General features: G+C 44.0%; 1 protein-coding gene across 2 annotated transcripts in view; it reads left to right on the top strand.

Annotated features, from left to right (window-relative positions):
* LOC138489446 (zinc finger protein 583-like) overlaps positions 1-16,388 on the top strand; it is a 55,084-nt gene extending 38,696 nt beyond the window's left edge. For both annotated transcript variants that reach the window (XM_069617169.1, XM_069617168.1), the window contains one exon: positions 14,666-16,388. In XM_069617169.1, the coding sequence (XP_069473270.1) occupies positions 14,669-15,676 (1,008 nt within the window). In that variant the 5' untranslated portion in view covers positions 14,666-14,668 and the 3' untranslated portion in view covers positions 15,677-16,388. The remainder of the gene's footprint in view (positions 1-14,665) is intronic.
* The last annotated feature ends 300 nt before the right edge of the window (positions 16,389-16,688 follow it).

Raw genomic sequence — 16,688 nt, 5'->3', positions numbered from 1 at the left:
CAGAGGCGCCCCCTGATAAGGAGAGCGAAAAACTCTACACTATGGGGAGAAAGGTAGCCACTTCGGCAACTTTACAGACCAGAATCACCAATAACTCAACACTTCTGGCAAGCTACAACTGCCACAAATGGGACAAGATAACTACACTTATAGCTTCAGCTCCCGAACCTCTAAAATCACAACTGCCCTTGGTAGCAGTAGATGGCAAGGCAACATCCAGCTGCATCTTGAAAAACAACCTAGATGCCGCAGACCATGAGGGCAGGATTATTGCCGAAGGGACCAGCATCAAACGCCACTCATGGCTACGTCAGTCTGGCTTCAAACTTGAAACCCAAGCTATACTCCTTAATATTCCGGTGGAACCCAACGTCTTATTCGGGAAAGCCGTAGAAGACACATTAAAGTCTGCCAAGGAGGAATATGATACCTTAAAGTCTCTAGGCCAGCTGACCAACAAACCACCAGGCGAGAGAGGCGGAAACAATTTTCATCGGTTTTGTGGCCAAAACTCCCAAAAGAGGCTCAAGTTAGGGACAAGGTCAGGGCTCTTCCTGGGGTAACAACCAGGGTCAAGCCTCGCAGGGATTCCAGAGAGTCCAGCGCTGATCTCGTGGACGGGGGAGGTCCTCCACATGCAGAGGTCGAGGTACACCTCCTAAACAATGGCCACTCGCTTCAGGTGCCCTCCCATGGCTCTCCAGTAGGAGGGCGTATTACACACTTCACCCATGCATGGGAGGGGGGGATCACCTCAGACAAGTGGGTGGTATCAACCGCGGCGGGCTGTTATTGCATGGAGCTTCTTCAGAGACCCCAAAACCATCCCCCGCATCAAAAGACACACTCCAAGGAAGAACAACACATCCTTCTCAAGGAGATCACTACGCTGCTTCTCAAGGACGCCATAGAAATCGTCCTGGCGGACCAGGTAAACAAGGGTATCTGTTCAACCTACTTCCTTGTGCCAAAAAAAAGATCTAACAATGCGCCCAGTATTAAACCTACACCCTGCAAACACCTATGTCAACCGACAAAAATCTGTATGACCATGCTACAGGAAGTAATCCGTCTGCTAAAGCGGGGGACATGGCAACATTGGACATGAAAGATGCTTATTTTCATATTTCAATGTTCCCAGCGCATGGTAGAATCTTGTGTTTCAATATAGCAAACCAGCACTGCCAATTCTTTCGGAATAGCATCTGCTCCAGGGGTATTCACAAAGGTACTGGCGGCGGTGCCAGCACACCTGTGCAGGGAGGCAATCTCAGTATACCCTTACCTGGACGACTGGTTAATTACAGGGGAGACGCCCCAAATTTGCAGGCAAAACACTTAAAGAACTACCAACCTTCTCTTCCAATTGGGCTTCTCAATAAACGAGAAATAAATCAAACCCTGTGCCAAGCACAACCAAACAGTTCATAGGAGCTGTAATAAACACGGAGGAAGGGTTAGTCTTTCCCTCAAAGGAAAGAGTCCAAAACTTGTGAATGCAAATAACTCATTATCGTACCAGCCACCAGATAAGCATACGCAAAGCTGTGTGTTTGCTAGGCATGATGGCATTTTGCATTTTCCTGGTCCCACACGTACGTCTGTGTCACTCTCCAGGTGCGGGGCTCATCACCTTCATCACACAGCACATGGTCTATGGACTCATGCCACGGAGCAGAAACACATCAATCTGCTTAAACTTCTAGCAGTATTCAAAGCTCTTCAAGCATTCGAAGAACAGCTAGCAAATCAGTCGGTACAGATCCTCACTTGGAGCACTAAGGCGATGTTTTACATCAACAAACAGGGAGGCACACATTCTCCAAATCTGTCTAAGCTAGCACAAAAACATTGGAAATGGGCACTCAGACGGAAGATGTTCCTATCATCAGAACACGTTCCAGGTGAACTCAACACTCTAGCCGACTCACTCAGTGGAGATCCCCCTACCAGAGGAACACGAGTGGCAACTAGACACAGAGGTTGTAGACCACATCTTCTCTCAGTGGGGTTACCCCACGCTAGACTTGTTTGCTACAAGAGAAAACAAACCATGCCCACACTTTGTGTCCAGGTTCCCCCAACCAGACTCCAAGGGGAAGGCCCTATGGATGAGCTGGTCAGGGACATTTGCTTAAGCTTCCCCCCCCCCCAACACCTCTTATGAACAAGGTGGTGAACAAGATTCATAAACAGCAGATGACGCTCATCCTAGTTGCTGCTATGTGGGCGAGACAACCCTGGTATCCACATGCGCAAACTGGCGATGTGCGATCCCATCAAACTCCCGTGCCAAACCAACTTACTGACTCAACACAGGGGATTAACAGTGCACCCTCAACCTCACTCAATGAACTTGGCAGACTGGCTCCTGATGTCATAGAGTTTGGACATCTAAACCTGCCACAAAGGTGCATGGATATCCTCAAGGGAGCTCGCAAACCAAACACCAGACATTGTTACTTCGACAAGTGGAAGGGATTTTTGATCTAGTGCCAGTCCAAACAGATACACCCAATGGAATGTACTCCTTCCCACATTCTCCATAATATGCTCCACTTGTTAACTTGTTAGACTCAGGGTTAGTATTCAACTCTATAAAGGTTCACCTGGCAGTTGTATCAGCTTGATCAACCTCTCAGAGTAAAGTATTGTGGTGGAAAGTCCCCGTCATCAAAGCATTCATGGAGGGACTTAAGAGACTTCACCCTCCGATTTCAAACCCACCGCCAGGGTGGGATCTCAATGGAGTTCTTGCAAAGCTCATGGGACCTCCCTTTGAGCCTATGCACAAGGCAAGTCTTAAACACCTTACATATAAAACTGCCTTCTTAGTGGCTATTACTTCCATAAGAAGAGTTAGTGAACTTCAAGCATTGTCAGCGCAGGAACCTTTCTTTGTCATCCACAAGGAAAAATTGGTTTTACACACACACCCTAGGTTTTCTCCTAAGTTCATCTCCAGATTTCACGTAAACTAATCCATTGAGCTACCAGCCTTCTTTCAAAACCCAACCAGCTCAGCTGAGAAGAAACTCCATACACTAGATGCAAGGAGGGGCAGTCCTTTACTATGTAAACAAGACCAGACCGCTCATGAAAACAGACCAATTGTTTGTCTCTGTAGCACCAGGCAGAGAAGGAGACCGCATAGTCAGATGCATACAGCTCTGTTACTCATTATCAAGCAAAACACTGCCTTTCACACCAAAAGCTCACGCCACAAGGGGTACAGGAGCTTCTTTGGCCTTTATCACAAATGTCCCTCTAGACACCATTTGCAAAGCAGCTACATGGAGCTCAGTACATACTTTCACTCAGCACTTCTGCATTGACACATTCCAAAGCAGATACACAGGAGAGACGAGCAGTTCTAAAATATCTATTTGCCGCTTGAACTTCTCACAACCCACCACCTTCTCCTAACACTGCTCGCTCATCTATGGATAACATGTGATCTAAGCAGATTCCACAAGCCTCATAAGGGATACATTACTCACCGTAATCATATTTCTGATGCTTTTATCTGCTTAGAGTCACATGCGCCCACCCTTCCTCCGCTGAGAGAAGGTGCATTGATGTTATATGAGCTTCTTTGATACATATCTGCTTGGATACACCTGTACTCACGCTACACTTTATGCTACCTCGTGTCAGAAACAAAGCAATCTGAGGAACCTCGACGCGTGAAGGACCATGGGTACCGTGATCGTCACCCTAGGGATAGTATTACTGGCACGCCCTGTCGACGTCCCTTTTCGTGTTTCGAAAAACAACAACTGTAATACTCTGCAGCTCCACTAGATGTCGGCCTATGCATAGCATGTGAATATAAGGAGATACAAGCATCAGAAATATGATTACGGTGAGTAGTGCATCCCATATATAGGGAAGACAGAATGGAATATCAAGACAAGAATAATACAGCATAAGAGCTGCATAAGAGCTGCACATTATTTCAGCCCTTATGGTCAAACATTACATTGAAAATGAGCATCATGTAGAGGGTATGATGTGGATAGTCCTTCAGCAAGTATGTGGTACTATTTTGAAGCAAAAAAGGATTTATAGAACTAGGAGCAATGAGATTGAACTAAACGATAATGGAGTGTCTGACAGCCTATTAACTATATCACGAAAAGATGTAATAATGAACGAAAGACAATGAACAATTTCCAAAGTACTGTGTGCTCTAACAAATGTTTAAAAACGATTTCAGTAGAGAGAATGCCAGAAAAAAAGAATATAAAGACATTTACGAACTATGCAGATGACACCCAACTGGTGGTGGAGCGGAGTGGCTTCCACACCAGTGATGGCATCAAGGTGGCCTCTTTATATAACATCATTGAAGCCTGGATGGAAAGGAATTGGATGTGCTTAAATGGGAGCAAAAAAGGAGCTGATGATATTCGGCTCCAGCCAAGCTAAGTCAACAGCATAAGTCATTTAACATCAAAGACTCCCCTATCGTAGTTACAGAGAAGGCAGAAACTCTGGGGATCTTCTAGGGAGCATCGATGGGCGCAGAAGCACAATACTACCTGCGGATTTTTAAATCCATCAGACCATATTTGAGTGAGGGAAATGGTGCCACTATAGCAAGGGCCACAATTCTATCCAGGCTAGACTACGGCAATGGTGCCACTATAGCAAGGGCCACAATTCTATCCAGGCTAGACTACGGCAATGGTGCCACTATAACAAGGGCCACAATTCTATCCAGGCTAGACTACGGCAATGGTGCCACTATAGCAAGGGCCACAATTCTATCCAGGCTAGACTACGGCAATGGTGCCACTATAGCAAGGGCCACAATTCTATCCAGGCTAGACTACGGCAATGGTGCCACTATAACAAGGGCCACAATTCTATCCAGGCTAGACTACGGCAATGGTGCCACTATAGCAAGGGCCACAATTCTATCCAGGCTAGACTACAGCAATGGTGCCACTATAACAAGGGCCACAATTCTATCCAGGCTAGACTACGGCAATGGTGCCACTATAGCAAGGGCCACAATTCTATCCAGGCTAGACTACGGCAATGGTGTCACTATAGCAAGGGCCACAATTCTATCCAGGCTAGACTACAGCAATGGTGCCACTATAACAAGGGCCACAATTCTATCCAGGCTAGACTACGGCAATGGTGCCACTATAGCAAGGGCCACAATTCTATCCAGGCTAGACTACGGCAATGGTGCCACTATAGCAAGGGCCACAATTCTATCCAGGCTGGACTACAGCAATGCACTCCCAATTGGTGCAAGTGAGGTGTCGGACCTTGCAAAATAACACCGTTAGAATGGTAAGGGAAAAACAAGGAGATGTCACATTAAAGACGACAGAAAAGCCCTCCATTGGCTAACCGTAGAGGACAGGATCCATTTAAAGACCATGACTATGGTTCACAGAAGTTTATTTGGGCAGGCTCCGGTCTACCTAAAATAAATAATTGCACTTTATGCAACAAGTCGACCTCTAAGATCAGAGGTTCAGGGACTGATTAACTGCCCCACCTCTAAAGGTCCAACAGTATGCACATGCATCATAAAGCGACTCCAGAGCTCATATTGATTTACAGCTTCTCATCTCAATAACTGTGTATAACCATAACAAACTGCATATATCACAGATGTCTTTCCCGTTCACTCATACTGAGTGGCAGCTGCCTGACCACATCTCATTTTTGAGTCACATACAGAGATTAACACGGACGTGAGGTTCTCGGCAGGAGTGACTGTGGACAGCCCCTTTGAATTCTGGCTGAACACAGACATGAAGTGTACTTCCCACTGTACACAGACCTTCACATACACTGCTGAGACTACCACTGACGACAAGCACCCACTCCTCTGATGCAAACGTTGAGGTCTACACTGCCCTCCCCTATTCCCTGTAGAGAGGGTGCTCTTGCAAATGTCGCATTCATATAATCTACGCAGCGGATTGCTACAAGATGATCTCGGAGCACTGTAATAGAATATCCCTCGTTGGGATCAAACCCCAATAAAACCATCTAAGCTCGATAAGCAAAGCAGATCTCTCAAAGAAGAACACTTGCCAATAGCGAAAAGGGAGGATCCAGAGAAGAACAAAGTGGGCAAAGGTGTCTGGGCGCGTAAACAATGCTATACAAGATACAGACCCGATAACTGCTTGCGATCTGGAATATATCCTCACAGCTGCAACGATAAAAGCCAAAATGAATGATCACTTTCCAATTCACAAATGTCACAGTCTGGTAGACATGATTCGATCTTGCACCAGCAGAGATCTGATGCCACACAATGAGGTAGACCGGGACAGTCCTAGAATCCAAGAGGGCAAGAGGATGTGGAAGACAGCCAATATCGGTAAAGTCTCTTTCTCGCCCACACTTTCAGTGATGAATAAGCCCACCAACAACCACATCAAACGAGTAAAGACATTGAAGGGGCACAAGAAGGAAGATTTGGAATGCGATCTGCCCCCGGGTGCCATCAAACATCAGTCTCCACCAAAGAGTCAGGAGATTAAATATTCCGAAGAAGAGACAGTGAACAGTAACACACTTTCTTCCCTGAGCTTTGTCTTGAACTCGCTTGTCAATGTTTTTGAATTGGTGAAAGATGAAGTTCAGACTCACTCAAGTGCATTAATGGAGATGACCAAAGAAATGGAAAAGTGCAAATCAGCCGTGGTCAACGTCCAAACAGTACTAAGCTTAAAGATAATGGATGCCCTAAAAGACTTAAAAACAGAAGCCATCAAAGAAACAACAAGCATTGGGGAAATGCATGAAACTTTCAAAACAGGTCAACACATGGAATTACTAGAAGGAAAAATAGCTTCTTTGGAAGAGCAACTCAAGTCATTGCCATCAGAGGGGGAACAGCACAGATTTGATTACAGCAGCTGTAATTTATTGCCCTCTGGATGACACACCCTTGTGAGAATCTGTGCTGGAAGTGTTCATGAGGCGAGCACAAATAGGAGATGACCCAAGTGCAACAACAGAGTCCAATCATCTCCATCTCTCCACCAACTAATGCTGAGAACAGGTAAGATACTTTTCAGGCATCCTCAACATCTGGTCAGAGCCAAGCAAAATCTCAAAGGAAAAAGATCAATGGATCCACTGACACAATGCTGCCGATCCCAAATAAGTCACCACCTCTCCTTGCCTCAAATGCAGGGAAAGCTAAACAATCTGAGAAGAAAAGAAACAGAAGAAAGACAAATAACCGTTTCTTTAGCAGGATATCTGTGCCACTTGCTCAAAAAATCTGATACCACAAAGAAGCAGAAGAGAAGGGAAACGTCAGGAACAACATACACGAAGTGTGGTAGATCAAGCAGCCAAACTGAACACCAGCAGATCCTGGCTGAGACTCAAAATCAAGATAAGAAATTGTCAAGCGACGTAAATGATGCCACGAGCAGAAATTGCATAACGGGAAGACTTGCAGCACTAAAACTGGCCCCAATCTTTCTGAAGGGTCAAAAGGCGTCTCTGTGTGACAATCGTCGGAGCGAAACCAATGCTCCAAATCCAGTAAATCAGTCAACAAATCTAAGACCTGGAAAATATCGGTGAAATGAAGAAAAGACGGTTACAGAAAGGAATGGATGTGGAGCCATAAACACCAGTGGCTCTGATCATTCACACAGATTTTCTGCAGGGATTGAAGAATGTGAAGACAAGCCTACAAATTACATAAGCAGAGACCGTCCATTTGCCGTTCCGAGACTATGGATGCAAGGCTCACGGAGTGGCAGAAGGCACAAAGCCCTAGACAGGAGCACTTTGTTATCCATCTTTAAAATAATCCCAACATTGTACTTCTTCTCATCTCAAGACTTGGAATATGTGCGCTCTCCACATAGGGAGCATGCACATATTGTGGAATTGGGCTTTGCATCTTGGGTGGGTGCTAAAGCACTGATGTATGCAAGCTCTGATCCGGACAAAATTGGGATCACAGTGACTGAATCCCCACCCCCCCACCCCGGCCCGCTTGAGCCTCACTCCAGAAAAACAAGAGAAAGATAATCCGATGAGAGAGGAGAGAGCAAGGGGGAAGAAAACAAGTATACCAAAGGTAATGGACCTACCCACGAGGAAAGCAGAGGAAAGATATCATAATATCAAAGGTCAGCCCTTTATTACCTGAAATAATCACTCGGGTCTTGATGAAATTGCGGCTTATGCCTACATCTCTCTAGCCAGAGAGGAGATGAATGTGCTGTGTTGGAACACACAAGGTTCTAATTCTTTTGAAGACCCCAGTGTATGGGGTTTAGTCTTCCGTGATTGCAATTTAGTATTGTTACAGGAAACATGGTTGTTGAGACGCATGTGGGTGGATGGCTTCTCTACATTCAATCAATCGGCATCAAGAGAGTGGGGAGGTCATCCTTCGGGTGGCTTGTTAATCGCTGTCCACAACTCGATTAGGTGGTATTAGTATATTTGTTCGAATATATTTGGCCCGAATGTTACATTTGACCGAATTTGGCCTTTACCATTCGACCGAATATATTCAAACAAATTGGCTAATACATACCGAACATGTGGAGCAGAGGTTGCCGGGGTGTTCCCTGCTCCCCATGTTGGGTGTGTATTGGCCTTGGGGGGAGGGGTTGCCGTGGTGTCCCCCGCTTCCTTGATATTGGAGGCGGGGGATGGGGGAAAAAGAAAAAGAAAAAGTGACCCTGCGGTATTGGATCCGACCCGCGTTAGAGGGACTGATCTGACGCCGCAAGGTTGAAGCGGATCAGGCGGCGAACGAGCAGGTAAGTAGGGAAGGAGGGTGGGAAGGTGGATAGTGATGTTTGAGAATTGATCGCATGCGGGCTGTTTTTTTCCATACATGTTTTGCCTCGATCAATCCTCATACGATCAAACACCCCTAAACTGATGATATCTGAGTTGTTTGTCATTAGTAATTAATTCCCCGACATCTTGACCATTGGCATAGTAATCAAATGCAATGCTTCTGCCATAAAAATAGATCTAATAAACATATATTGGAATCCTGTGGCAACAAGTCAGATGTGCTTCCTACAATCCTTAATGTCAGTACTTTCGAGGATTGAAAACACACATGAAGACTTTACACTATTGATTGCTGGTGATTTGAACTTGCATTGCGTACTCAGCAAAACACAAGTCATAGCGTGGAAAGTGAGTTGATTCACCAGCAAAGGCAAATGGTGGACTGCCTTCATGGCTGAGTGGGCTTTGACATGGCAAATGGGAATATTGAAGGCGACATACCTCCGACATCTACCTGGCAGCAGGGTGCCATGGGTTCTATCATTGACTGTATGTTTCTGACAACTTTCTCACTCTCCAAATGCACACATTTCCAGACACAGCAGCATGCAGTTAGCGATCACAACATGCTAGTAGCCAAATGTGCTTTCCCTGCTGAAAATAAAATAAGTGTATATATGGGTCAAATAACTGTTAATGAAGGAAGAAACCAGATCATATAGTTTAGGAGGAATGGCGTCTTCCTAAATCAAAATACCAAATATCTCGGGGATACTGCAGCAGACTCAGAGATACAGAAGTTATGTTCACCGAAACACTTTGCAGACTTCCTATGCGAGCTGGAGCCCCAGAGACCAAGGGGAGCAAAAAACATCTCAAGCGCAAACATGCGTATGACGAAAAGACTTCACAAAAGAAAAGGACCCTAAGAAAATCCATTTGATCCCTCAAGGGGGAAATTAACAACCGCTTAGAGTATGCACTAAAGTTAAAATCTTTAAAGAATGACTATAAAAACTGGTCAAGAAACCACAGACAGTTACGCCTTCAGAATGATGGGGAGCTAATGTTGAGTTCTCTTCAAAATAGTGACTCTGGAAATTTCTGGACCTTAGTCACAAACTTATATGCCCCACAAGCGACGTTGCAAGGCAATAGTATTTCAGAGTCTGCTTGGTGCCGTTTCTTCAGGAATCTACACATGTAACCCTCAAATGAAGTCTTTAAAGTCGACAGACTGCTTTTGGCATGTAACTAACAAAAGATAGAATAGCAGACCAGATTAAAAGGTCCTCATCCTCTCGAGCAGCCGGTCCCAATGGCCTCACCAATCAGATTCTGAAGTCGGACATAGACATGTGGGACACAATTCCAGAGAGAATGGTCAGGGAAATCGTAAGGTTGAAATGCCTTCCAGAGTCATGGAAGCGTGCAGTTGTCATCCCAATATACAAGAAGGGCGACTGGCCGGACCGCAAAAACTACCGCCTGATCGCCCCCTTGTATGTGGATAGCAACATTTTTGCGGGACTCACCCTGAGCTGGAAAGTTGGGCAGAAAGCAATGGAATCCTGTCAAAACACCAACTAGGTTTCCGAAAAGGAATGTCACCTCAGTGAATGCACTGCTTATGAGCATAGTGTGTGAAAAATTATGAAAAAGGGGGACCTATTCTGTATGGAGCTTGGGTCGACCTGTTGTAGGTGTTTGATACCATAAATAGAGAACGTCTATGGGGTAAACTTAAATCTTTGGGGATGCCCATGTCATTATTGGCAATCATAATATCACCACACAACCACTCAAACTTACAAGTACGACTGAACATGGAAGGGCACCTCTCCAGTGATATGGCCACAGAAAGAGGCATCCAGCAGGGTTGTATCATAGCTTCCTTCCTTTTTAACCTAGATCTCACAGTCCTTGGAGAAGCACTTGGCACATCTGCCCTTAATAGCCCAAAGGCAGGGAGAGAAAGACTAAATTGGATTGCATATGCAGACGACGTGGTTCTCGTAGATTATGCACTTGTCGGTCTCCAAAGGATGTTAAATGCCCTAGAGAAAAATCCATTCCTCAATGGCCTGTCCATAAACCCTGCAAAATCATACATAGTCAAATTCAAAAGGCCCTACAAACAATCTCTGAAATGTAGGTGGACAATCAACAAACAGACAGTGCCAATCACCACCAACATAACATACTTAGGCTTCAAACTGAGGGCTTTTCCAACTCTAGGCGCATTAGAATTTGTACTAGACAACAAAACGGATCAACTAATTTGTCAATTGAATAAACTGTTGTACTCCTTTTGTCAATTCTCATTACTCCCACTAATGAGATTTTACAGATCAAAGGCGATTCCCTCCTTATTGTTTGGTGTAAAAATGAATCTGATGACTAGGAATTACAATTGGTCGAAGGTGGAAGGGAGAATATGGAAAAAAGTGCTTGGTCTCCCAATGAGTCTCCAAATTAATTGCTTGAGATATGAGCTGGGTCTCCTCTCTATGCAAACACAGGTGGACTGGAAGGTTCTTTCACTATTCAGACTCTTATGGCTCTCCCGGTCGGGATCTCTGTTGGAAAATATTAATGTAATGCTTAACATGTGTCCAAACATTTTTCTAATCACCCTGAATTGCGATGCTTGTGAAATGATGAAATGCTGCGAATGTACAGAGACTGAGTTACGGAACAATCCTCTGCAGCACAAAACTGCCCTGTATAGGAACGATTGGATAAATACTATCACATGTGCCTGAAATTCAAAGGTGGCAAGACCTTTATCTGATTTAGACAAACCAAAGGGTTTCCTCGCCAAGTACCTCAGGAAATGTCCAACAAGCTTCCTAGGTTCCACCTTAATCTTCTACCGACTGGTGAAGTAAAGCTGCTTCGAAATCAAGAGGCTTCATGTAGCAGCTCATGTGTGTACTGTCAAAAGCCTCTAGTGCAGACTCTAAAACATATCATAGTGGAATGTGCAGGAATTCAGGATCTAAGAACTAAGTTCCTGGAACGTTTTGTGCACAGAGAATAAGTATTGCATATGGATGAGGTTTGGGATAGACTAATCTACTGTTATTTTAATAATTTAATGAATTGAAGATTTTCTAAGTGTTTGTAACAAATATATATTGTATTATGAAAAGTCGATATGTGTCTGCTATGACATAATAATGCATTAACAAATAATAGTCCCTGATAAATATAATTTCATCTGATCTGGAGTAATAAAAAAGCTTACCTTTCATAACAAAACCACAGTTGGTGCAGTGGCTGCATGGGAAGCTGCCTGATTTCTTACTCTGTTTACACAAATCTCCATAGTGACCAGACTTGACTAGACGGTCCTTTAAGTTAGAACTGCATCTGTAAGCTAAGACAGGCTGTTCATAATTGCTCTACCCTGGAATCTGATGTCCGAACATTCCAATATCTGTACATACAGCTTTTAATCTGTTTACTCTGGATAAAATATTTAGTAGTGTAAATCAATGAAGACTTTACTTTTTCTCTTTTGTTGTTGAGTGTACCTTCCGTGAGAAATCTTGCACCTTGGCCATGGATGCACTGACCTCTTCTGTCGAATAATCTCTGTCTAAGAAGGTATTCAGCATTAATCTCCAGCAGTTCCGTGCATTGTTCATCATTGCTTACAATTCTTTTTACTCTACGGAGTTGGCTGTATCAACGGGTCCCAATTGGAGAGGGGGATGAAAACTTTACAGGTGTAAGAGATTGTTCCTGTTTTGTTGTTTTGCGAAAGATATTGATGGAGTAACCAATCACTGTGGGTGTGACCTCAAAATCCCATATGTGTATGCCTGGATTACCAATCTCTGAAGAAAATTGAATCCTAGAATCAATGTTTCCAGTAGGATAGCTCAGGGGTAATGCATTTGTCTTAGGCGCAAGACAACGCAGAGCAACACAGGCATGATTCTCGTTATGAAATACTAATTAATGTATGTCAAAATAAGTGACATAAGGTATCAAGATTCCCATAGCATATTCCAAAGATATTGTTGGTGTGTCAGCCTCAGAAAACTATATACTTGTGCCACACATAGAGGCTTTCTACTTCTCACAGATCTGCACGGATAATCAGTTCTACAGGTATGCAGAATGATGCATGATACAGTGGTATTTATCATTTGAGATTTGGATGCCCAGGTTATTGAAATGGCGGACTAGCACCAGTTTATTTGAAACATTCCTAAATTGCATCCCTGGTGTAGCATGCGTTAGATCGCATATTTGGGCAATATACCTGCTTTACAGGATAGGTTTATCGTGTTAATAATTGGCTGGTGACTTTCTATATTAGGTCTTCCTATACAACGTGGGGACGCATGCAGAGGATGTCATTATGGCAGCTGTAGAAACATCCCAATAATGCACACCATGAAACTATATACCATGACGTGCACTTCAGTGACACATATTTTTGGGAGTACTTGACAATACTGTGGACTAGTGGTTTTTGAACCGCCGTCCTCTCCCATCGCTTACAGCACTTGCGCCTAAATATGAGATTACATGACTGAGGGTAGTACAGAGACTTGTCCTGGTTTATTTCTAGCAGTGAAAGTAATGGGAGAAGAGCATTACTAGCGCTACACAAAATGAGGCAGTAAGAGACCTCTTATCAACAGATCTACGCTTACCTGATTTTTCAGTCAATCACTAAAAGAGTAATTCTGGCATCATTATTTGAATAATTGAATATGGCTTCCACGTCTATTAATATAAAGAATACACAGAATTCCTAAAATAGGGAGGATGGTTCCATTGGGATGAATGTATTAATTCCTTCACCTTCTGAATGAATACTATTGAATATAAATGCAATGATAAGATAATGATATATTGATATGTCGTTTCCACAGTCAGTCGCTGAATTTGTATGAAGTTCTAAAGGGACCCTCATAGTTGTGTTTCATTACGGTTACCCCTGAAGAATGTCCAAGCAACTAAAGGAGTGAAACATGTATGTTTCGGGTTTCGCATTGTTGATACATAGTACTAACCAGAAAACTTCTGTGACATGAATTCATTTTTTCTTGGAACATCTTTCATTGCAAATATTGCTAGTATTTCTTTTGCGTGATGATTGCTGCTATATATTTAAATAGGAAACTATTTTTGGCTAGGAATACGTTTTCAAATGTATTTTGAATTATCTGCTTATGTATTTTGTATCACGGGAGTCACTCTTTGCATGTGGTGCGTCGTATTTTAAGAGACTGTTGTAAGACAACCAGCATTTTGAACTTGATTTCTCTACACTGTGAATTTTATGACAATAGATGTTCATAATGAAATAAGTTTATAATGTACTACTGTTCTATATTTGATATATACATTTTGTGCGAGCGACTGGCGACTTTGGACATGATAGATTAATACATGGATGCTCCACAGTTTGTCGGTTGTTTATATGAGTACCGTTGTTTGAGCTGGTAGTCCCCCCCCCTCTTCTTTTTTAGTTCCAATTTGTTTCCTGCGTTGAAAACGCTGCATGAAGTTAAAATGAATTGCATACTTGCTCTCGCCGATCCATGCACAGATGTGGGGGTGGTGCCAAGTCCTCTAGATTTGTGCTCTGTGTTTTTCATGTAAATCAGTGAAGCATTGTCCCAGAAAGTACATTTTGTATCTTCTCATTGCTGATAGACCAGAAGGGTTTGTCTTTTAGTCATGGATGATTGGACGGTGCTGTTTCAAGCTCCTGTTTTTTCACTCCTAAAATTGATCTGAGGCGAGACACAAATGGTTTCACTCAGGATTGCACGGGAACTTTGTGAGTGGGGAGTAAAGCGAGAATTAACCACTCTGCAGCAGGTCTACTCCCATGACGTAAAATAATACATAGAACCTCTATTTCTTTCAACAGAGAATGAGCCACCATTGGAGGTTGCATGCTGAGGAGAAGCCCTACGAGTGCACGGAATGTCACAAGCACTTTACTTCTACGTCACACCTGAGGGCGCATCAGAGATCCCACACAGGAGAAAGACCATTCAAGTGCCCAGAGTGTGAGAAACATTTCAGTTCCAACTCCAATCTGTACGAGCATCAGAAGATCCATACTGGGGTGAAGGCCTTTGAATGTACAGATTGCAAGAAAAGTTTTGTTAAGCACTCCTGTCTGATCAGGCATCAAAGGATTCATACAGGTGAGAAACCGCATAAATGCATAGAGTGCAAGAAAAGCTTCAGTAATGGCTCAGACCTGATTCGCCATCGAAGGACCCATACAAGGGAGAGGAACTTTGAGTGTACAGTGTGCAGCAAGTGGTTTATAGAGTCCTCAACCCTGATTGAGCATCAAAGAATTCATACAGGGGAGAAACCTCATCAGTGCACAGAGTGCAAGAAAAGCTTCTGTCGTGCTGCAGCACTGAGCCGCCATAAAAGGATCCACACTGGGGAGAAGCCCTATGAGTGCGCAGTGTGCAAGAAAAAATTCAGTGACCTTTCAAACATGAACACGCATTGCAGGGTTCATACAGGGGAGAAGCCCTATGGGTGCACAGAGTGCAAGAAAAGCTTCAGTCATTTCTCAGCTGTGATCTTGCATCAAAGGATGCATGCAGGGGAGAAGCCCTATGAGTGCACAGCGTGCAGGAAAAGATTCTGTGATTCCTCAAGCCTGAGGAGGCATCAGCGAATCCATACAGGGGAGAAACCCCATCAATGCACAAAGTGCAAGAAAAGTTTCATTCAGCACACAGCTCTGAAGATGCATCAACGGATCCATACAGGGGCGAAACCGTATGAATGCACAGAGTGCAGGATAAGCTTCCGTTGGGCCTCTGCTCTGATCCACCATCGAAGAAGGATCCATTCTGGGGGGACACCCTATGAATTAACAGAAGAACACTTCAGCAGCTCTCTGCTCTGAGCACCCATCACACGATCCATTCAGGGCCACAGCCATGCTGGTGCTGAGGGTATGGTAAGCACTTCAATTTGTTTTCATTCCTGAGATGACGCCAGAGATCACAAACAAGCTGTTTGGATAAAGGTGGGTGCAAAAGTGCTAAACCGTCATTGGTCTACAATCTACCTGATCCCGTATTAGTTCAAACTTGAGTAGGTGTCCCACAAAAGAAGCTAGCAAAGAAGATTGCTGATTCTGATAGACACAGAATCTACAGGGTTGGACATGGTACAGAAACCACAGTGCGCTTAAAAGAAGCTGCTCCGCACTCAGAACACTGAGTACTTTTCGATCTGCATGCATCAACACAACAGCAAAAGCTATCTTGCATTTTTGCTCTCGCCCGACTTCTCCCTCTCTTTTAGAACTGCAAGAGAACCTGAAGAACATGCAAATGGCAGCAGTGTGTTAGAAAATCAAAGCTTGTGCATCTATTTAGGGTGATGACAGTGGCATCTGTATTCATTTTGTTGCAAGTCAAGGAAAACAGCAACCTACACCTAACGGGAACAGACGACATTAACCTGACCCATCTTCCAGACCCCTAACCTTTATGGATCATGGGTCACCTGACCGAATCAAAACTTACGAACATTCTAGAACATATCTCTACACCTTTCCGGCACAATTATCCCACCTCCCACTAAAATAATAAACAGATTCTTCCCCAGTTAGTCCATCTTTGCTGCTTATTTCCCATTATAATGTCATATGACGACTTCCTCGCTCCCAATCCCTGCTGAGGGGCGTTAGACCTCCATCCCCATGATGACTTCTGGTCGTTTAAGTGCAGTTCCATTGCCCATTCCAGTTTATGCTGGTTATATGCTCCATGCGGGTGCCTTCGTCCTTGGCACACTATCCCCACTGGTGCCTTAATGGTGACGCCAAGTGGAGCTTGGGAATAAAACCCTAAGGGACACAGGCAGTGATCGAGTGGGGGTGTGACCCACTATGTTGAGCTCATGGGTAG

The sequence above is a fragment of the Ambystoma mexicanum genome, chromosome 9 (assembly GCF_040938575.1).
Source record: "Ambystoma mexicanum isolate Mex_15411 chromosome 9, UKY_AmexF1_1, whole genome shotgun sequence".
NCBI lineage: Eukaryota > Metazoa > Chordata > Amphibia > Caudata > Ambystomatidae > Ambystoma > Ambystoma mexicanum.
Note: the sequence above shows the minus strand (reverse complement) of the source record. Positions and strands in the feature narration are given on the sequence as shown.